This window comes from Suricata suricatta, chromosome 10 (genome assembly GCF_006229205.1).
Source record: "Suricata suricatta isolate VVHF042 chromosome 10, meerkat_22Aug2017_6uvM2_HiC, whole genome shotgun sequence".
In the NCBI taxonomy this organism is placed as follows: Eukaryota; Metazoa; Chordata; class Mammalia; order Carnivora; family Herpestidae; genus Suricata; species Suricata suricatta.
Genome location: NC_043709.1, coordinates 50,615,229 through 50,638,609, shown reverse-complemented (window position 1 = coordinate 50,638,609; position 23,381 = coordinate 50,615,229). Strand labels below are relative to the sequence as shown.

The window sequence follows — 23,381 nt, the reverse complement described above, 5'->3', positions numbered from 1 at the left end:
CGCTCGCTTTCTGGGCGCGGGGAGCCGCGGGCCGTGTGCGCGCCGGCAACTTTGCGGCCGCCGGGGGCGCGGCTCCTCCCGGTGCGCGTGCGAGTGTGCAAGGCAGCGGTGGCCTCCTGGGGGCAGCAGCGGAGAGCGGGACTAGGAGAAAGAGGTAGCGTCTGCGCCCCGCGGCCAAGGAGGCAGAGGCCCCTCGCGGCGCCGGCTGTCGAGACCTAAACTCCGCCGGTGCTGCGCCCAGGACGCGCAGCGGCCGCCCTCCGGGCCAGCAGCAGGGACTCGCTCTAGGATTGTTTCCTCTCGTCCGCCCGGACGCTAGCGGCAGCCTTTGCCGACGGGGGAGCGGCGTCCGCGGCGGCAGCATCCCGGCCCGGGCGGGACCCTCGAGCGCCTGAGCCGGCGGCTGGAGCAGGAAGGGAGGGTCGCGGCGCCCGCCCTCCACAGGCGGCCCTGCCCCGAGCGCCCGGTGCGGGTTTCTAACAATGGTGCGGAGCGCCGGCGCAAACCCCGCGTCCGCCCGGCGGCGGTAGAGGAAGTGGCCGGCTCCGGGTGGGGTGGGCAGGGAGACGCCCCCCGCCGCCGGCTCGCGGGAGTTTGCCTGCGCGCCGGGCCTCTCCGGCCCCGAGCCCGGCTCCCCTCCGGATCGCCGACGGCCGCTCGAAGCGGAGAGTATGGTGCCAGCGCCCGGCTTAATCTAGTCCTCGGCTCGCTCCTCTTTTCCGCCTCCTCCTCTTCCTCCTCCTTTACCTCCTGTCGGTGCTGCCTCCGGGTTCCCGGTGTGTGGGAGTACAACTCTCTGCCTCTCCAAGGAGACTGGTTTGTGACAGCCGAACAGAACTTGCCCATTGAAAGCAAACCCAGAACAGCTGGATAATGTCCACTCCGAGCAGATTCAAAAAGGACAAAGAGATCATAGCCGAGTATGAAAGTCAAGTCAAAGGTAAGGATGGGAGCGGCTGCCTTGCTCCTTTTGTGTGCCTTCTTGTCATTGTGCTCGAGGAGTTGCATTTCTAACTTGGTGTCTGCGTTGGAGGAGGGCGGTGAGGGACAGCCTGGGCTTCGTACCAGCCCATCCCCGTCCCAATCCTAGTCCCGTCAAGCCCACGGGGAGCTGGAAACCGGGTGGCTTTCCCCGACTAGCTAGAGCGCACCTCCGGGAGAGAGAGAACTGGCTTCAACTTAACCACCACCTTCAGCCGGGCAACTTACACGGGAGGCAGGCAGCAACAGTGGTTCCTGCCCAGTTACCCTCTTCCTCCTCCTCGGGGTTCTTCTTAACTGATATCTTTGTCACAACGTTATTTTTAAGGAATCATTTTTCTGAAGTCTGGACATCAAGTGGTCCACAGGTTCAGATGATTTTGGACCTTTACACTGTTGGCTATTAATTTATTAGGGCGAGTCTGCCTTTTAGAAAACAGCTCCCTGAAAGCCTGGCTGTTAAACCCAGCGGGGACTAGTGGAATCTGACTCCTCCTTTATAATGGGCCAGAATTCAGTGCCATCTTCCACACTCACCCGGGAATATTGCTTTAGCATTTGCTGGAAGCTACATGCGTGTAAAATGAAGGTTTGAATATTTAAGTAGTAGTTTCAGTCCATTTACATTGTCATCTAATGAGGGAACCTTATTAAGGTTGATTAAACATTTTTACTTAATGTGCCTTGGGTTTTAAAAAATGTATTTTCTCTCTGGTACAAGTATTTTGTGTTGCTGTTGAAGTGTTTAATGAACGTATATCTCTGTTGTGTGTGTGTGTGTGTGTGTGTGTGTGGTTTGTTTTTTTTTTTTTTTTGGTCTTGTGCTTTTCCTCTTCTGTGCTGTCTCCTGGGTGGTTTTCCCCTATTGAGACAATGGATGGAGTGTTGAGGTTGATGCTGTGCTTTGGAATATTCCCTGCAAAGTTCTTAACAATTGCTATGTAGACACCTGTGTTTTTTCTGACACAGTCTTCTATATCAGAGAGAGGAATTCCTTCCTTGCCTTGGGAAAGGCAGGAGCAGCTTGGGTGTTCTTTTGTGTGGTCCAGTTGTGAAAATGCCTGGGGTCCTGTGAGAGGACCTGGTGGACGGACCCTCCATCCCCGGAGGGTGAATTTGGGCCATCTCCTCTTGGCCACCAACAAACACAGTGCGCAAGCCCAGGGACTCATGCTTTCCTTTAGGCTAACCCCTATAATGGATTTAAGCTTAACGCTGTTCAGGAAACCGATTTTTAACTGCTTGTAATTAAGATGATTTTCTACTCACAGCAACTGGTTACATTGACCTGGAAGTTATATCAGCAGAGGGGTCCTTCTTTCCTTAGTGACAGGTAAACTTTTTCATAAGCAGAACCTTTCTTCATGTTAGTCCAGCACAGCCTGAATCCTCTCACTTTCGGGTAGGACTCGTGTTCCTCATCACCATTCCTTGTGCAAGGGTTTCCACATGGCTCTTTGTGGTAGATCTTGGAGGGATGGTAGCCTGGCTTTCTTGCTGCCTGCAGCACCGGCTGGGAGAATGCACTTACCTATTGGCTTAGTTATTTCTGCTCTAAGCTCATTTGTCCATGATCAAGTCCTCATATGAAAAATAGTCTCTTGGTTAATTTCTTTCGGAGTGTGAAGTCTATTGTTACATGATTACTGATGTGCTTGAGGTACAGGCCCTCTACACAGATTAAAAATCAGTCAAATGGGATGTGTTGCAATGTTTAAAATGTGTTTGTCAAATTCAATGCAAGGAAAAATTATGAACATGGTGAGGAGTCTTTTTGGAACAAATTCAGTCCCATAGAAAGTGATCTAAATTCCGTTCAACCTTCCTCACTGACACAGACCTCCAGTCTTCAGGCTACTTTATGACTCTTTCCTACACCTGACCCGCTCTTCTCATCAGGACCTGTATCCACACTTTACTTCACACATCCTGTGTCTAACGCACACCATTCTCTCCATGTGCAATTATAGGGTATACATAGGGAAGTAGGGTAATACAGTGGGGTTGGGTCGTGCATACCTTCAGTGGCACCAATTCACCTGTACTTCCAGGCAAAATCAAGAAACTAGCGGGAGAAAAATGACTGTGAAATGGTGCATGAGGCCAAGCTGTCCCATGCAGTGAGAATAGGTTCCTTACGAGGGATGTGAAATGCAGGACTCTGATTTTCTAAGCTGTTTTATTTCCAGAGTCCCTCTTTAAGGGGGAGCATCTTACCCTGGCAGAGTGCTAGTCTGCTGTTTAAAGATACGTGGTTTTGGAACAGCTACCTCTGTTAATTCCAGCCAACTATCTCATCCGATGATAAACAAAAGAAATGTGGCCTGTTTGGTTGCTAACAGAAAACCAGCTGTGCTGGACTCATAAGAGAAGACCTAGGTCTGTTCCCAGTGAATAAAGCCACATATATTGGTAAGGGTGATTTCAAGAGTCCTTTTTGATTATGTGTGGTTTTTTTTTTTAACCTTCTGACTTAAAATTCAGTACCCTGGAGTATTCTTTCTTTCTCTTTCCCATTTCCCTAATACCAGTTGCACGTGTCTCAGAATTGCTGAGATAATGATTTGATCTCAAGGAGTGACTCCACATGTGGGATTTTGCCACTGTGGCTGCCTGCACATGTTTCAGGAACAGACTTCCAGGAGCTGTTCTCAACTGTGAAAAGAACCATCATAGGTGACAGTGTGTAATTTTATGTGTAAAACCATAAATGCATCTAGTTAGATATGTCGTGGTGAGTAAGTCACTTAGCTTCTCTCTGGCTTTTGGCTGTCCTGCCTGTAAGATGAGTAGTTTGGATTCCCTCACTTCCAAGATGTCGTGTCAGTTCATATTAATCACTTAGAAAAATTTTCATGCCTTTTGTATTTCATTTACTACCTGGTTTTGTGAGGGGAATCATGTTTGCTTTCACTTTTTTTTTTTAAATAATGAGTTCACAAGCACTCTGTATTATTTGAGTTCTTAGAAAATTAAAATGAAATGCAGTAGGGAATACAGAAAAATAATAAAACCATGTTCAGAAAAGCATAGCACACGATTATAAGAGGAGGTAGAATTGAATTATACATGTTATCAAAGAATAGCGTGGTTTAAATCAGGGACAAAAGGACTCCTCCCCCCACTCCTTAAATTTAAAAGGAGTGTGTTAACTAGGAAAAGAAAGACTATTTTAGGCATATTAGTCAACTTCTCAAAGATTTAGAATCCAGAGAAGTTAATCTCTTGTTTGTGGGGGCTCTTAAAACATAACTTGTCTGGAGAAGTGTATGAAACTCAAATCAGTTGACTGTGTTACTTGTTAGCATCTCTGGCAGAAAGCTTAGCAATAGAAAAGATCATTAATAACTGGCTAACAGAAGGTTTGGAGATTATCTGGATTTTAGTATTCTACGCAATTTTTGAATTCTGCAGCAAAAGTATTGTGGCTCACATAAAAAAAAAATACTAGCTCCCATATGGGAACCAAAGGAAATCAAAAGACACATTTTGTGAGGTGGAACTCTTGAACGAGAGGTTGTGTTTGTTTTTAATCATGCATGTTGTTAGTTGCTAAGAATTGACAGCTATTATTTGCAGTATTTTCTCAGGGATAATCTCCTACTCATCTCCATGCCATATGTGCAGAAAGTGCCAAGAAAATCCATTCTTCGACCACTCTGCTGCCTGAACTACAAATAGTACATTTTGGTAGCAGATGGAACGCGAGGAAATGCCAATTCAATTTGATATGACCCCGTGTCGTGCAGTGGGTTTCAACAGGAAAAAGTGCTGCTGTCACTAATACGGAACCTCTATCTGCATCTGATGTTCTTCCGTGTAACCTGTAATAGAAAACAGCAACAACCTCAATTATGAATTAAAACTTTATAGCTGGGAGGGACATGAAACATTTCCTGTCCAACCCATTCATTTACACGATGCAAGGAAACATAATGATAGAGTTACACAATTCACATACCTGGGGCTAGAACCCAGATCATTTGTTTTCAGGAGCCATGATTTACTTCTAGGTTCCTCACGAAGTAGGGCAGGAGATAGAACACTTCACTGTTTAGACTTTACATTCATTGAAGGAATCCTCGTTGGACCTAGAACACCAATGCCTCTGGTCTGTTAACAGGACCAGTTACAGTTAGTTAAATTGATTAACTGTAACTAATTTTTTTTTTTTAATTTCTCACCAAGATCATTTCAAGAAACCACAATGTGCAGGCAGTGGCTTCATATGCTTGCCTTAAGATCAGAGGACAAAAAAATACGGTGAATATGTACAAGTGTATAACTTGCTTGAAATTTTGGTTTAACTAATGGCAGCTATTAAGCCCTCTTATGTTGCCCAGAAGCCTGATTAGTTTCATGAACTTAAAAATCTTTTGAGGAATAGTTTGGGAGAAAGTTTTGAGCAAAACACGCCCTTCTGAACTACAAATGCAAGTTGGCATGTACTGCCACGTGATAGATCTCAGCTCTGGCCGTCTGGATTGGTTTGCTTACTCCTGTGAAGTGTTGACCCAGAGAGGGGACACGCATTTTCAGCTCTGGTTCCAGTTCGAGAGACTGCTTTGTAGCCTGACCACACCCTTTTCTTATTTCATTCATGCCTCCCATTTTCACTTCAGTTCAGACAATTAAAAATTAAGGTAAAAAAAAAAAAAAAGAGAGAGTAAGCTGTATGTCTCCTCACTCTATTTTTGTTTTAATTTTTTGAGGTAGAAAGTGGGATTAGGGATTGTTATTTGAAAACATTTTTAATCATTTGAAAGCATTTTTGTTTGTTGGTCCAGAGTAGTATCTATACTTTGTGGACAACATATGTAACATATATGCACTCCCTATTGATATTTCAGGATCAGAGGAGAGAGAACATAGTGTTTAAGAGCAGAGATTTTGGTGTTAGCCATCCAGCCCTACCACTGATCACATGTGTGATCTCTGAGAGTCCATTTCTTCATCTGTAAAATGGGGATAATAGTAGTACTTACCTTCTTGTTTTTCTAAGGTTTCAGTGCAGTGAGGAGATTGTGGAAAGCTTTGTCACAGGCTTGGCACATAATAAATAGTCAGTAGAAATTAATCCTTGTCTGGTTAATTTTAGTTTTCTTTATATTTCTTTGTTACAACAAATTCTGACTTAGATGAGCTTTTTGAACTTCAAATACGTAATCACCAGGCTGCTACCTGAAGAGATCTTAAAGTGGGTGAATCTTTACTCATCCTGGTAAAGTCCCGCGTACTTTTGGAATGGTGGATATAAAAAGGGAAATATGGTAGGCAAACCAGAGAGATGCTCAGCACCTTCTAAGTGGATTTTATATTGTCATTTAACACTTAACAGTACAAGTAACAGAGCCTAAAAGCCCATTTCCCGAGTTGCCGTGTGTTGGCTTGCTACTTTTGTTTTAAATTTTCTTTACCTTTGTTCAGTGACATTACATGGGAAGTGAAAACTGTGGTCCAGTGGATTTTATTTACCTGTGGTAGAAAGGATTCTTATGACATCATATCAAGTCACTGATTTAATTTCATGGTCTTGAGAAAAATATATTTTTAAAATCTATATGGAAATGAAAAATTAATTTATAACTGTGTATTTGCTTTTTCATGGGACAGTACGTTGATATTTTCCAGTTTTATTGAAGTATAATTGACATATAGCAGAAAGTACTTTGACAAGACAATTTATTATTTATGTACCTTTCATACCATTTAGTATAGGGTTTTATTAAATATTTATTGAATGGGGAGAGTGATCATTGGATTGTCATTCCTTTACAGTATATATAAGTTAACATGGTCATAATAGAAAATTATGTAGGGTGTCCAATAAAGTATTACTACGAAACTAAATTGATTCAAGTAGTGTGTAACTTCTTTAGTTAAAACCAAACTAAATGTCCAACAGTGAGGAATGGTTAACTAAATTCCACTAGCGATGGTTAACTTATATACGTGGAATGTTATGCGGTCATTAACAGAAGGGTTGGTTTTTTTTTTTTTTTTTGCAGTCATTAACAGTAGTTTTCTTTTAAGTTTATTTATTTATTTTGAGAGAGTGAGGAGCAGAGAGGGAGGGAGAGAGAAAGAATCCCAAGTGAAGGCTCACTCTCACAGACCATGAGATCATGATCTAGGCCAAAATCAAGTCAGATACTTATCCGACTGAGCCACCCAGGTGTCCCAACAGTAGTTTTTGAAGAACATTTTATTATGGAGAAATATTTTATTTTTTATGTATTTTATATTTTTTGTTAAATGTTTATTTTTGTGCTCAGTCGGTTGAACATCCGACTTAGGCTCAGGTTATGATCTCATGGTTTGTGGATTTGAGCCTGCTTCAGATTCTGTGTCTGCCTCTGTCTCTGCCCCTCCCCTGCTCATGCTGTGTGTGTGTCTCTCTCAAAATAAACATTAAAATAATTTTTTTAATAAATGCTTATTTTTGAGAGACTGTGCAAGTGGGGGAGGGGCGGGGGGGCGGGGATAGAGGATCCAAAGCAGGCTCTGCATTGTTAGCAGTGAACCTGATATGGGGCTCAAACTCACAAAGTCGATCTTGACCTGAATTGAAGTCAGATACTCAACCGATGGACCCACCCAGGAACCCCTGGAGAAATATTTTATAATAATTGGAAAAAGAGACTATAAAAGGATGGTGAAATAATAGGAATTAAAAATAATCACACCAGCAGCTACCAGTTACTGCATGCTCGTGGTGTGCGGGTCATGGTTGTGGCTGCTTTGCACTAGTGGGGCTGAGCGTCACCTGGTCCTAGCAGGCTGTAATGCACGGTGGAAGGAATTTGCAGTTATTTTTCCTTCTTCTATATGTTCTACTTCCTGTGTTTTTGGCAGTGCCTTGGTAAGTCTACTGGTTAGTCTTCTGGTTTAGTGCGGAAATCTCACTTTGAGCTCCACTCTCTTTCAGGATGGGGATGGGGCAAAGTAAATCCAAGCAAACTTGATCTTGCGATTGAACATCTGCTGATCCCATTTGTCCACCGCACAGTTTCAAACTTCTTGTTTGCTTACAATTTAGTGATATATTTTGGATTTTCTTTGCTTTAAGTTCAGCTAACATTTATGTGTGTGTGTGTGTGTGTGTGTGTGTGTGTGTGTGTGTGACAGAGAGAGAGAGAGAGAGAGAGAGAGAGAGAGAGAGACAGCAACTTCTCTTTTCTATTTTTGGTGAAATGTATATACAAATGGGTGTAGACGATGATTATTTACAATTAAAAAAATAAAATGAATACCTGAGCTGTTAGCCATAGGGAATAAGAACTATAAATAACATTACCGGTGTTTTAGAAATCCCATGTTGCCCTTTTTCTGACAAATTTTCCTTTATTCCGTAAACCACCCCCAACAACAATTCTGAATTTAGTGTCTGTCATTCCCTTACTTTCTTCACAGTTTTATGACCATTTTGTAATTTCCTTTATAGTTTTGTATATAGTTTCCGGGGGGCGGGGGGCAGAGAGAGAAGGAGAGAATACCAAGCAGGCTCCACAGTTTCAGTGCAGAGCCCCAATGTGGGGCTCAGACCCATGAACCTCGAGGTCATGACCTGAGTGGAAATCAAGAGTCCAATGCTTAACCGATTGAGCCACCCAGGAGCCTCTCCTTTATAGTTTTGATGCACATTGTGTTCATACATGAAGGTACAGAGCTGTGTAGGGGCACCTGTCTGGCTTAGATCATAGGTCATATAGCTCTTGATCTTGTGGTTGTGAGTTTGAGCCCCCACAATGGACGTAGAGATTATGTAAAAAAATACAGAGCAGTTTGAACATGTACCAGATTTTTTCATGATACTGAGAAATTGATGCTACTTAAAAATTAAAGGCATTTTGGTATGTATAAAAAAATCTTTATCTTTTGAATATACATGCTGAAGTATTTATGGGTGAAATTATGGTGTCTAGGATTTGCTTCAGAATAATCTGGGAGAAGGTGAAGTAGGTAGATAAAATAAGATTGGCAATTATTTTCACTATAGTATTCTCTTTACTTCTGAGAATGTTTAAAATTTTTCCTAATAAAAAATTTTGAAAAGTGTTTTTATGACTTCCATTTTTCACTCAGGATTATATTAATATTAATCTACATGAATGTATGCAGCTGTAGTTTTTATTTTCACTGATATATTCTAGTGTGTAAAAATAGGAGTCAGTTCATTCAGTATGACATTTGGGTTATTCATAGTTTTTTGCTATTATGAATAATAATAAGATCCTATAGGTGTCTCCTGGTGTACGTTTGTCAAGGTATACTTTCTGAGTCATAGGGAATGAGCATGTTCAACTTTACTAGGTAATATCAGACTCATCTCAAAATCCTAGGTATTTATACTTGTCCCAGCAGTGGATCAGAGCTCTGCATCCCGAAACACAGATTATTTAAGCTAAATGCTGAACTATTATACTAAAGAGAACCTTAGAAGACTATAACATAAAAATATGGAGATTTTTCTTTTTTCCTTCCTTTCCTTTGTTTCGTGTTTCCTTTTTTTCCTTTCTTTTTCTCTTATACCACATTCTGAAGGTGTGTAGTACAGGCCATCAGGATTGCTTTGCTTCATTAAATTATTTGAACATTCCCCACCTTGTTGCTCTGCCATCACACAGGGAGCTGAACTTGTCTGCCTGGTTGAAGCTGGGGCTTAAGGATATCTGTGTTCTGGCTTGTGGGAAGGAAAATGAGTCTTGAGGAGCACCTGCCCCAGTGTTTTAAAATCCAGGCTAGAAGTAACACATACAATTTTCAGTCATTTAACTAGTGAGAATTTAGTTACATGGCCACATCTGCTTCAAGAGAGATTGGCAAACAGTCTACCTGGACAGCCTGGTTTTCTGCTGTGACTCTATGACCATGGCAGAAGGAGAGGAAGATTTTAAATAGAACTACCCTATGACCCCAGCAATTGCACTACTAGATATTTATCCAGCAGATACAAAAATACTGATTCAAAGGGGCACATGCGCCCCAGAATTTTTTTTAGTAAGTCCTTTAAAAAACATTTTAAGTTTATTTTGAGAGAGAGAAAGCTCAAGTAGGGTAGGGACAGAGAGAGGGGAGACAGAGAGAATCCCAAGCAGTCTCTGCACTGCTTCCGGGCTTCAGGCACAGAGCCTGAGCGGGATTGGAACCCACGAACTATGAGATCATAACCTGAGCTGAAACCAAGAGTTGGGTACTTAACCAACTGAGCCACCCAGGTGCCACTGCACCCCAATGTGTATAGCAGTATTATCAACAATAGCCAAACTATGGAGAGAGCCCAGATGTCCATCAACTGATGAATAATTAAAGAAGATGTGCTATATACACAGTGGATATATATACACATCAAAAAGAATGAAGTCTTGCCATTTGTGATGATGGGATGGTATCAGAGTGCATTATGCCAAGGGAAATAAGTCAGAAAAAGACAAATACCGTATGATTTTATTCACATGTGGAATTTAAGAAACAAAAGAGATGAACATGGGGAAGGGGAGGAGAAATAAGACAAGGGGCTCCTGGGTGGCTCAGTTGGTTAAGTGGCTGACTTCGGCTCAGGTCGTGATCTCGCGATCTGTGAATTCAAGCCCCATGTCAGGCTTTCTGCTGACAGCTCAGAACCTGGAGCCTGCTTCAGATTTTGTGTCTTCCTCTCTCTCTGCCCCTCCCCCCACATACACATTCCCACTCTCTCTCAAAAAAATTTTTTGGAAACCAATTTGACAATAAATTATATAAAAAAAATTTTAAAGATAAAAACAGAGACAAACCATCAGAGAGGTTTTTTTTGTTTATTTATTTGAGAGAGCAAGAGAGTATGTACCACGAGTTGGGGAGGGACAAGGAGAGGAAGAGAGAATCCCAAGCAGGTTGTGAGCTGTCAGCACAGAGTGCTACATGGAGCTCAAACCCATGAACCATGAGTTCATGACCTGAGCGGAAACCAAGAGTTGGACTCTCAACCAGCTGAGCCAGGCGGGCACTCCAAGAGACTCTTATAGAGAATGAACTGAGGGTTGCCGGAGGGGAGATGGGTGGGCGATGGGTTAGGTGAGTGATGGGTGTTAGGGAGAGCACTTGTTATGAACACTGGGTATTACATACACGTAACAAATCACTAAATCTACTGAGACCAATACTAAACTATATGTTAGCTAACTTGAATTTAAAATTTGGGAAAAAAGGAATTAAAATTAATTTATTTTGAAAGAGAGAGTGTGCGTGGAGGAGGGGCAGAGAGAGGGAGAGAAAGACAGTCACAAGCAGGCTCCACACCATCAGAGCAGAGTGTGATACAGGGCTTGAATTCACAAACCATACGATCATGAGCCAAAGTCTGATGCTTAACCAACTGAGCCACATAGGTGCTCCAAGTAGAGGAAGATTTTAGTGGACAACCAGCAGCTAGCCATAAAGGTAGGTTTTTTGGAGAGGCCATCTGTTTGGGGTAAAATAGTATTTTGTTTTAATTTGTATGTGTTTGATTGCTAATAAGATAGAACATCTTCCCTGAATAGTCAAAGCGGTTCTGAAAAAGAAAACTAAAGCTGGAGGCATCACAATCCCAGACTTCAAGATGTGTTACAAAGCTGTAATCATCAAGGCAGTGTGGTAAAAACAGATGCTCAGATCAATAGAACAGAATAGAGAACCCAGAAATGGACCCACCAATGTATGGCCAACTAATCTTTGACAAACCAGGAATGAATATCCAGTGGAATAAATACAGTCTCTTCAGCAAATGGTGTTGAGAAAACGCAGTGACATGCAGAAAAATGAACCTGGACCACTTTCTTACACCATGCACAAAAATAAACTCAAAATGGGTGAAAGACCTAAATATAAGACAGGAAGCCATGAAAATCATAGAGAAGAAAACAGGCAACATCTTTGATCTCGGCTGCATTAACTTCTTTCTTAACGCATCTCCAGAGGCAAGGGAAACAAAAGCAAAATGAACTGTTGAGACCACATCAAGATGAAAAGCTTCCGTACAGCAAAGGAAACAATCAGCAAAACTAAAAGGCAACCAACGAAATGGGAGAAGATATTTGGAAATCATGTCAGATAAAGGGTTAATATCCAAAATCTGTAAAGAACTTATCAAACTCAACACCCAAAAAACAAATAATCCAGGGAAGAAATGGGCAAAAGACATGAATAGACACTTTTCAAAAGAAGCATCCAGATGGCCAACAGACACATGAAAAAATGCTCAACATCACTCATCATCTGGGAAAATACAAATCAAAGCCACAATGAGATACCACCTCACACCAGTCAGAATGGCTAAAATTAACAACTCCAGCAACAACAGATGTTGGCAAGATACAGAGAAAGGGGACTCTTTTGCACTGCTGGTGGGAATGCAAACTGGTGCAACCACTCTGGAAAACAGTAGGGAGGTTCCTCAAAAAATTAAAAATAGTACTACCTTATGACCCAGCAATTGCACTGCGAGGTATTTATCCAAAGGATACAGTTGTGCTGTTTTTGAAGGGGCACATGCACCCCAGTGTTTGTAGCAGCGCTATCAGCAGTAGCCAAGTATGGAAAGAGCCCAAATGCCCTTTGACAGATGAATGGATAAAGATGTGGTGTGTGTGTGTGTGTGTGTGTGTGTGTGTATATACACACACACACACACACATATACACATACACACAATGGAGTATTATGTGGCAATCAAAAAGAATGAAATCTTGCCATTTACAACTAGGTGGATAGAACTAGAGGGTATTATGCTAAACAAAATTAGAGAAAGACCAATATCATATGACTACACTCTTATAGGGAATTTAAGATACAAAACAGTTCAACATAAGGGAAGGGAAGCAAAAATATAAAAAAAGGGACAGGGACAAAACATGAGAGACTCTTAAATACAGAGAACAAACTGAGGGTTGATGGAGGGGTGGTGGATGGGGTGATGGGCTAAATGGGTGAGGGGCATTAAGGAAGACCCTTGTTGGGATGAGCACTGGGTGTTATACACAGGGGATGAATCATTGGATTCCACTCCTAAAATCATTATTGCATTATATGCTAACTAACTTGGATGTAAGTTAAAAAATTAAAAATCTTTTCACATGTTTGCTGGCTATGTGTTTTTGTCACTAAAATATTCACATATCTGCCTATTTATCTATTAGTTTGTCTTCTCACTGCTTTTAGAGTTTTTCTTTTTAGTAGTTCTTGATATTAATCTCTTCTCAATTATATCTACTACAAATATTTTCATCATGGTTGTAGCTTATACTTTCACAGTTATGAAAGATATCTCTTGATAAACAGAGGTTATTTTTTCTGATGTATCAATTGTTAACTTATGTTTGATGTGTAAGCAATTCTTTCCATGTTCTAATGTCAGAAAGATATCGGTCTATATCCTCTTCTAAATATTTTAAAATTTTGTTTTTGACAAAATAATAGGGTTTTATTCATCTCGTTTATTTTTCATACTGAGAGTTAGGGATATATTTTCAGTTCTTTTCATATGGATGGCTAAATAAATTTTTTTAGTTTCTTTTGCTAATTTTAGTTTCATTTGCTAATTATTTAATTTTATTTATGTTACATTTTTAAGTAAGCTCTGTGCACAGCCTAGGGCTTGAACTCACCACCTTGCGATCAAGAGTTGCATGCTCCCTAGTAGTTCCTTTTGTCTGGATCACAGTTTCAATGTGCATGAATTTGTCTCTGGATACTATTGTGTTTCATTGGTTAATTATAGGTACTTGCACGAGTATTACATTCTTTTAATTACAGTAGCTTTATAGTAACTCGTTATGTCTAATAGGCCTCATCCGCCTTACTTATTTTTTTAGAACTACCTTGGTGAACTTGGTCTTTTCTCTTCCAAATACATTTTAGAATCAGCGTCCCTGGGAAACCTGCCAGCACTTTGATTGAAGCTGTATGACATTATAAATCAACTATAAGAGAGTTAGCATCTATATTATATTAGTTCTTCCTACCCAGGAATATGAATATTTCTCCATTTACTTAGTTCTTGTTAAAATATTTTACTGTATAGTTTTTTATATTTTCTATGCTTTTATTAGAATTATTATTAATGTTCATGAGATCTCTTCTAAAATTGTGTTCTAATTGTTTTCTGCTATAAAGAAATGCAGTTTAGCATATTGGTCTTATATTGAACCACTTTGCTGGTCTATTACTATTTTTATTTTTATTTTTGTAAAAAAACTATTTGCAAAGCAAGACTGTTATGTTCCACTTTCTAAACTTTATGCTTTAATTTACTTTTCTTGTATTTTTTGCCCTATGCAGAATTTGAGTACAATTGTTAATAAAAGTGGTAACTTTGGCAATCTTTTCTTGTTCTGGATTTAAAGGGAATGGTTTTAAGCTTCTCTTCCCTTAAAGGATAATGATTGGTTTTAGTTTATTATAGACATTTTTCATCAGGTATGGTAAAATCTCATGTATTTCTTGTTTACTTGAGGATTTAATCGTTAATAGGTGGTTGAATGTTATCTTTTTTTCTTTTTGAATCTCTCAATATTTTTTCTTTAATCAGTTAATTGTTGAGTAATGTTTATAGATTGCCTTATATTAAACCATCTTTGCATTCTAGAATTAAGCCTGTCTTCACTGTTGTGTTTTATGTATATAAAGACAGTTGGAGGGGCACCTGGGCGGTTCAGTTGGTTAAGCATCAGGCTCTTGATTTCAGCTCTTGTCATGATCTTGTGGTTCTTGAGATCAAGCCCTGTGTCTTGCTGTATGCTGACAGTTCAGAGCCTGCTTACAATTCTCTCTCTTCTTTCTCTCTGCCCCTCCCCATGCATATGCTCTCTCTCTCAAAATAAATAAAAAACTTTGAAAACAAAAACAGTTGAATTCAATTTGCATTATTAAGAGTTTTTTGCCTCTCGATTCCTAAATGAAACTGGCCTGTGGTTTTCCTTTCTGATAATGCCCTTGTCTGGGTTCATATCTAAGGTACATGAACCTCACATAATGTGTTGGAGAGTATTGTTTCTCTTTCTATTTTGTGGAAGAGTTTGACATTTTGGAATACTCTTTTCCTTGAAAGTTTGGAAAAACTTTTTAAGTGCTCATTGGCAGTTAGTCATTTCCTTTAGTGGGTACAAGATTATTTATTCTTTCTATTTCTTCTGGCATCAGTTTTGAAGTTATATTTTTTAAAAAATTTGTCCATTTTATGTTTTCAAATATATTGATATGTTACTGATAGTATTTTACTTATTTTTTTTAATGTGGCTGATCTGTTTTGAATTTAAAATATTATTGGGTGTTGGTGGCTCAATTGGTTGAGCGTTGTCCAACTCTTGATTTCGTCTCAGTTCATGATCTCACAGTTTTTGAGTTCATGCCCCACATTGGGCTTTGCACTGATGATGTGGAGCCTGCTTGGGATCCTCTCTCTCCCCTGTCTCTCTGTTCTTCCCCTACTTGTGTGCACGCTGTCTCTTTCATTAGAAATAAATAAGCTTAAAAAAATACTAATTTTTTTCCCTTCTCTGCTTCTTGCTGAATCTGAAAGGGGAGCTTGTCTATTTTTGCTGGGTTTTCTTTTTCTTTTATTGATCATTGCTCTTATCTTTACTGTCACGTTTGTGATTTTCTTTGGGTTTATTCTCTGCTTTATTTTCTTAAGTTAGATGTTTAGTGTATTCATTTTTATCCTTTTTTGCTACTATAAGCATTTAAGACCGTAAGTTTCTTTTCTAATACAAATGTTATTTTTAATATATGTATTATTCCTAACAAAGGTGTCTGTTCTTCTTTCCTAATAATTATGTATGATTATTCTCTTTGAAGTATCATCTGTGCTGCATCTCACAAGATTTGATAAGTAAAGTTCATTAGAATTAAGTTCTAGGTATTTTCAGTTTCTCAAATTGGTTTCTTTAACCCATGAGGTGTATAGGAATACTCTATTAAGTTAAAACAAAAAAGGGTTATTTAATTTATATTTTTAAAAAATATATATTGTGATCTGAAAGTAATAGTCTTTGAAATTAGTTGAGGATTGTTTCCTCTGTTATTGTTCTCTTTCTTACGTGAAAGCTGAGGATATGATTTAAAAATACTTTATCCTGCGTTCTTGTTTCAGGCAGAATGGGTCATGTGAGTCTCTAACTTTACTATACTGTAGGATTTTATGTAAGATTGGAATTATCTGACTTCTTTTGTTTTTTTATTTTTTACATATATTTATATTGAGACAGAGAGATACAGACCATGGGTGGGGGAGGGACAGAGAGAGAGGGAGACAGACTCTGAAGCAGGGTCCAGGCTCTGAGCTGTCTGTACAGAGCCTGATGCAGGGCTTGAACCAACAAACTGTGAGATCATGACCTGAGCTGAAATCAGTTGCTTAACCGACTGGAGCCACCCAGGCGCCCCTGGAATTACCTGACTCTTCAATGTTTAGTAGCACTCATCACCACAGTTATCTAGATCTAGTACTTTCATCAAGAAAAAAATATCTGTCATTGCTTCCACATTTACATATTTCTGATTGACTGGCATAACATCACTTATAATAGTCTCATATCTTGTTAATCCCACAGCATCTGCAGTTATGCCTCTTTTCTATGAATAACAATGGCCTGTTTGCCTTTTCCCCTTTTTTCCTTGATTGACTTCGCCAGAATTGTTTATTAGTATTTTTAAAGAGCAAGTTTTTTGCTTTCTTGATTTATATATATATATTTATATATATTTGTTTTCTGTTTCACTGGTTTATTCTCCTCCCTTTACATTTTTTTGTGGGCATTGTTTTGCCATTTTATTAAAGGTATTTTCCAAGTTCTTATTTTTTCCTACTGTAAATAAATGCAAATGTGTAAGCTAATAAAATTTCCTGTAAGCATTGCTGTACCTGCATTCTACAAATTTTTATAGGTAGGGTTTTTGTCATTTTCCAGTTATGTATCTTTTCTAACTTCTGTTGTAATTTTTGCCTGCTACCCATGATATGTTTAAAAATGTGTTTAATATTTTCCAGATATGTAGTTATTCCACTTATCATTTTGTTACTGATTTCTTAACTGCGTGGTTTTCACCACTGTAAATCTTTTACACTGTTGAAGATTATAAGCCACCGTGCTCTCCTGGCCCTTCCTCTGCTTCGTATTGCTCCATAGCACTAGTTCTCATTGGTCTCTTTTATACTGACTTCATCTTTCCTGGGGGCTTTTAAAATTCCTCACATATGTGTAAGCTGATGATATAATTAAAATCATATTTTAAAAATACTTTGTCCTGCATTCTAGTTTGAGACAGAATGGGTAATGCAGAGTATCTCTCTAACTTTACTATACTGTAGGAAATAGAAGTCTAATACACATTTTTGAGTCTATCAGTATAATTTTTTTAATGAAACTTAATTGACATATATTTCATATCTACATATAATGATTTAAATTTGTAAATATTGCAAAATGTTCACCACTGTAAGTCTAATTAACATCCATCACCATACAGTTACAAGTTTTTTCTTGTGGTGAGAGTTTTAAGTAAACTCTATCCCATCATGGGGCTCAAACTCACAACCCTGAGATCAACAGTCTTGTGTGTGCTCTTCTGATTGAGCCAACCAGGTCCCCTGTGATGAGAACTTTTAATATCTACTCTCTTAGTCCCTTTCAAACAATTATTTTAGATTTTTTTCATGATCGATTTCTGTTTTAGTATGATAACTCTATAGATTATAGAGTTCAAGTTACTATGAGAAGAATTAGTCTTGTGTTTTTTCCGAGAAAGTCTTACAGGGTTTGGTCCTTACCATCTAGGATGATGTTTATAATCCAAGATCAATACACTGAGGAAGATGTGTGTACAAGAGAGCAAATAATATTACACTAACAGTTTTAAATTCTTTTTTTTTTTTTTTTTTTTTTTTACTTTTAATGCTTCACCCTCTGGATAACAGTACTTATTTTTAAATAATCTCTATACCCATTGTGGGGCTTAAACTCACAGCCTGCCAAGCACCTTAGTTTTAAATTCTTCATATGTAGGTTTGCATTTGCACCTAGAAAAATCCAGGCTATATGGATTCTAGAGATGAAAATGTGTACTCCTGTAATGGGCAGAGCATGACAACATCCCCAGTTTACTGATAATCTGAGATGCTGTTGGGAAGTCTCTGCGGTTTAGCTATTGCTAATCATCCCGACTCTGCTCTTCATTCTTGGAGTTTGCAGGTGATAACTGCTCTTTTCTTGTGGAACTTCGACCACTTTATCCATTGGAGTTCTACTGCAAAGCTAGCTGCAGAGACCTTTGTAATTCAGGGCCCCAAGTCTGAGAGAGCACCCTGGGATCCTAGCAGAATAGCTGACCTGGTGTAACAAGAGCATTTACCAAGATTCCAGCATTTTTCAAAGTGCTTGATGTTCTAGTTTCCGAGCTGTCATTTCTAACTCCTTTCTCAGTTGGTTTGGGGAAGACCTCTGGACTTTTGCCCTTTGCTTTTATTATTTTGAAGGTGCGGCCTACAAAAACAGCTCTCTCCCTGAGACTCCCGCAATTAAGACAGAACAATAGGTGTCTGCTTATCTTACTTAAGTCAGCCGATTTTCACTTCTGAGGAAGTCCAGATTTTAGTCTGCCTGTGAAATTAGCATGTTTGAAAAATGGAATTAAGCGTCCAGACGTTATTTAACCATGGAGAGCAAGTAGGAAGAAGTCAGTCTGCTCATCTTGTTTTGCAAAGGTCATACTGTATGGTGTGTTTTGATATCTTGTCAGTATAGTTCATGAAAGTTCTACTGTGAGGATTAGTGATGGCTTTTCCTTGTGCCTAAGTTTTTTTTTTGTTTTTGTTTTGTTTTTTTTTGGGGGGGGGGGGAGAGAGAGAGAGAGAGAGAGAGAGAAAGAGAGAGAATCTTAAGCAGGCTCCAAGCTCAGCACAGAGTCTGACATGGGGCTCTATCTCATGACCCTGGGATCATGACCTGAGCTGAATCCAAGAGTCAGATGCTCAACTGACTAAGCCACCCAGGTGCTTGTGCCTCATATTAATATTCTACACTTTGAACATAGTGCATTCACATTATTATCTGCAAGCATCAGGAGAAAGTCTGGAACTCAAAGCCAAAGATGGGACCAAAAAAAAGTCAAAAGTGTGACTTCCTGCTTCCTGCTGCCTATCACCTGTCCTTGGCTGAGTGGAAGGGAAAGAGAGGTAGGTCAAAAGAGCCACCTTTTTCAGAAGGACAGGCTAAGCAGCCCTTCAGAAAGTAGAGAGGTGTTCTTGGGCTGATCTTTGAGCTCCAGTAATTTGGTCTCATTTCTTCCCCTTTTCTCTTCATCACTGTAGATAATTCTGCAGATAATTGATGCATCCCTTACTAACAACGGCACAGAAAGCTGGCAAGTTTTCAAACTTTAGAAAAGAGAATTTGTTAGATTTTGTGTCCCATTGAAAAGAGAGTTTCCTGAGTAGGCTACCACAAGAAGATAAAGAGCTGATTAATGCCTTTTCAAATGGCCACTCCATTTTTAAATGAACTTCTATTGCAGTTGTATTAACACTGTTTACGGGAATACTCCCATGTGTCACCGAAAGTCTATGTTTGAAAGATGTCCAGAGTTTTAATCATACCCATTTTCCTTCATTCTCTCAATATCTAATCTACAAATAAGTATCTTTTTGAAGCTGGGACCCCACAGCCTCACACAAGAGTTAAGTTAACATAGTAATCTCTTTTCTCTCAGGCATTGCAATTCCTCAGTGGTCTTGGAATTAAATTGTGCAATAATGTATAGATAGCTCTGTGAACTGTGAAATATAATAAAAGTTACTTTTATTGTCTTTGTGGTCAGTCACCTTATGGGTGTTTCTGACATTCTCATATGGCCATGTTCCCCATTTTCATTATTTTTATTTATAAGTTTGTTTATTTTGAGAAAGACAGAGTACAAGCAAGAGATGGGCAGAGAGAGAATCCCAAGCAGGCACTGTGCTGTTAGCACAGAGTCCGACTAGGGGCTTGATATGAAAGCCCACAAACTGTGAGATAATGACCTGAGCTGAAATCAAGAGTCAGATACTTAAGCAACTGAGCCACCCAGACATCCCTGTTATGTCCCATTTTCCATTGCCACATAGTACTCTGAAATGTGCTTGCTCGAATAGATTGATGTGTTACGTGTAGCATAGTAGTATATAGTTTATGGCCTTGGGAATCAGATTGCTGGGGTCTGAATCCTGGCCCGGCCACTCTCCAGCTATTTAACTGTGGGCAAATTACTTACTCCCATTGTGTCTGGCTTTCCTTGCCTATAAAATGGAGATAATACTAGTGATTGGGTCGGGGCTAGTGGTGAGGGCAGCGCAAGAATTCACCCAAGGCAGAGCAAAGGGGATAGAAGTTTACTGAATACACTACAAGGGAGCAGAAGGAAGGACTGACACCAGGTGGTGGTAAGGGCCGTTGTTAGGCAGAGTGAAAAAGTATGGGTACATACGTAATTTTCCCTTTTTTGGTAATCTTAGGAACTGTGCCTAGTTGTGAGTAGCCCATTGGTCACTTAGGGTCAACGGCCTATGATCTGTGCCTTGCTCAGGTTTCCATTGCTCAAGCGACTCTTTCCTAAAAGCAGCCTCTACATCTCCCTCAGAACATTGTTAAGAGAGTAGAGTGCTGAACAAACAAGCTGGCACAGAGTGAGTGCTCCAAAAACATTAGTGTATTGCCACTTTATGAACTCTGACTCAGGAAGCAATAATAATAAACTTCAGGGTACAGAAGACTTAGTAACCAAAAGGAGACTAAGGAGACATGAGGGCTAAATGTAATGTGGCATCTTGCGTGAGATCCTGAAATAGGAAAAAGACTTGTAGGTAAAAACTCAGGAAATCTGAATAAAGTATGGGCTTCAGGTAATTTTAAAAGGACTCAGAGTAGGAAAGTCAAACATTTGTTGTTTTTAAAAATCCTACTTACATATATAACTTGTATGACTGTAACAGAACTTATTGGCTAAAGTACAGAATTGGTATGGCAAAAAAAAGGAAATTCTCAAATGGGTTGGATATATACTTCCAATGGCATTATTTGTATTTACATTCATGATATTTATACATCAATCTATTTACTTAGTTAACGAATGTGATCATTTGTAGAATAGTTAATATTGCTCAGCAATATCATCTACCCCAGTGCTGCTCAGAGTTGGTCCATAAGACCAGTGCTGGACAGCAAACTATTTGTTGCCAGTCCCTGGGGAGATAAAGTATACCATGTTACTGCTTTCTTTATCCTAAAAGTCTTGCTACAGATGAATGTCAGCTAAACTAAGCGGTGCTTAGCGATAATGGTGATTTAGGTTCTGGTATAAGCTTTTTATTTCATTATGGATCTGGAATGAAGAGTTCATTGACCCTCATTTGACTGGTATTGGTCTGCAGCATTCCATAGAAATATATAGAGATCTGCTCAATCCCTTTAAAAAAAAAAAAGTTTACTTATTTGTTTTTGAGAGAGAGTATAAGCAGGGGAGGGGCAAAGAGAGGGAGAGAGAGAATCCCAAGAAGGTTCCATGCTTTCAGGGCAGAGTTTGACACAGGGCATGCAGGGCTTGATCCTACAAACCATGAGATCATGACCTGAGCCAAAATCGAGAGTTGGAAGTTTAACCAACCACATCACCCAGGTGCCCCTGCCTAATCCCTTTAAAGGCTATTACCATTATTCTTTGTTGATTTGGAGAACAAGATTGTCCTTCAGCGTGAGCGTGGTGGCCATTTACCAATGGCCACCTCTGTACTTGAGTATTTGTCATTGCTAGTGATTGGGCTTCCTTTAGAGAGGAAGCATGGTGTAGAGGTTAATATCTTAGGTAAATACAATTCAAATTGTGGTTCCTCTGGAACCTCAGTCCTCCAGTTTGAAAATGGGTGTGATGATTACATCTCTTTTATAAAATTATTGTGAGGAATAAATGAGTTTATACCTGTAAAGAGTTTAGCACTGCCCTTGGCAAGAGGTAAGAGTTCAATAGAAGTGAACTGCTATAATAATGATTATTATGTTTTTTTAATGTTTATTTGAGAGAGAGACGCATTGTGCGCCCACACACGAGGAGGGGAGGGGCAGAGAAAGGAGGAGAGAGAGAGAGAGGGAGAATGAGAGAGAGAGAGAGAGAGAGAATATCTTAAGCAGGCTCCATGCTTAGTGGAACCTGATGTGGGGCTCGATCTCTGACCCTGGGATGGTGATCTGAGCCGATATCCAGAGTTAGACACTCAACTAAGTAAGCTACTCAGGTGCCCCAATAATAATATTTGTTTTGTATTACTATCTGAAGCTATTGTCTTAATTAGTGGCAACTTTTTCTTAGATTTAAAACTCACTCATTTCCAGAAAGATTAACATTACTTAACAGATTTAAATCTTACAAAGCAAACACTAAAAATGTTAAATTTAATGGTTCTTTAGAAGAGCAATAGGAGATATGTAGCCAATCTCCAGAAGGTATATTGGTTCCAATTCTAAAAGAATAGAATCAATAGACTTCTTACAATATTCAGCTACATAGAGGTACTTTGTTATTGTAATTCTTTGCATCATCATTGTTAGAGAACCTTGAAGGCTAGTGAATTCTGTTTTCTCCGTGTGTATGATTGCAGCTATAGATGTAGATTGCACTACTATTAACTTGCACTAGTTAGTTGTTCATTAAGGGTTGCCAAAAATGAATCATCCACCAAACAGATGAAGAGAACCATAGTTACTCCAGCTGATGTCAAAGGCCTAATCCACTCCTTTGCTTCCTCATCGGATATATCTGTATAGTATGTGGATGTGTGTCTGTTCCCTTCCTTTGAGCGTGGCAGCACCCTTCCTAAAGAACACCTGAAATAGATGGCAGCTTACAGGTCTTCCACAATTACACTCTGATTTCTCCTCTTTGTTAACCTGTAGGTATTCATTGTGTCATTAAAGTCTTGGGGCTCCTGAGTGGCTCAGTCAGTCGAGTGTCTGACTCTTGGTTTTGGCTCAGGTCATTATCCCAGTGTCATGGGATTGAGTCCTACTTTGGGCTTCGTGCTAACTGTGGAACATGTTTGAGATTCATGCTCTCTGCCCCCCCCTTCCTCCCTCTGCCCCCCTCCTCCCTCTGCCCCCCTCCTCCCTCTGCCCCTTTCCCACTTGTTCTCACTCACACTCTCTCAAAACAAAAAAAGTCTTTATCATTTGACTGTTTTGAGCTAAGATCTAGTCTCCCCTCATAATGAATCAGAAAAAAAAGTTTGGGTCCACACTTATTCTTGTGATCTGATGCAAAAATGCCTGTTTACAATATAAATGTCGCCTGCAGTTATTAGTGTCATACAGTACTAGCAGCTGACATTTACAAGTGTGTTTCTTTTACGGGAGGTCATATTG

The 23,381-nt window shown here is 39.7% G+C and overlaps 1 protein-coding gene across 4 annotated transcripts in view; it reads left to right on the top strand.

Annotated features, from left to right (window-relative positions):
* The first annotated feature begins 143 nt into the window (after positions 1-143).
* SRGAP1 (SLIT-ROBO Rho GTPase activating protein 1) overlaps positions 144-23,381 on the top strand; it is a 279,336-nt gene continuing 256,098 nt past the window's right edge. For 3 of the 4 annotated variants that reach the window (XM_029954129.1, XM_029954128.1, XM_029954131.1), the window contains exon 1: positions 144-940. In XM_029954129.1, the coding sequence (XP_029809989.1) occupies positions 874-940 (67 nt within the window). In that variant the 5' untranslated portion in view covers positions 144-873. The remainder of the gene's footprint in view (positions 941-23,381) is intronic. The other variant, XM_029954130.1, reaches the window with a different exon arrangement.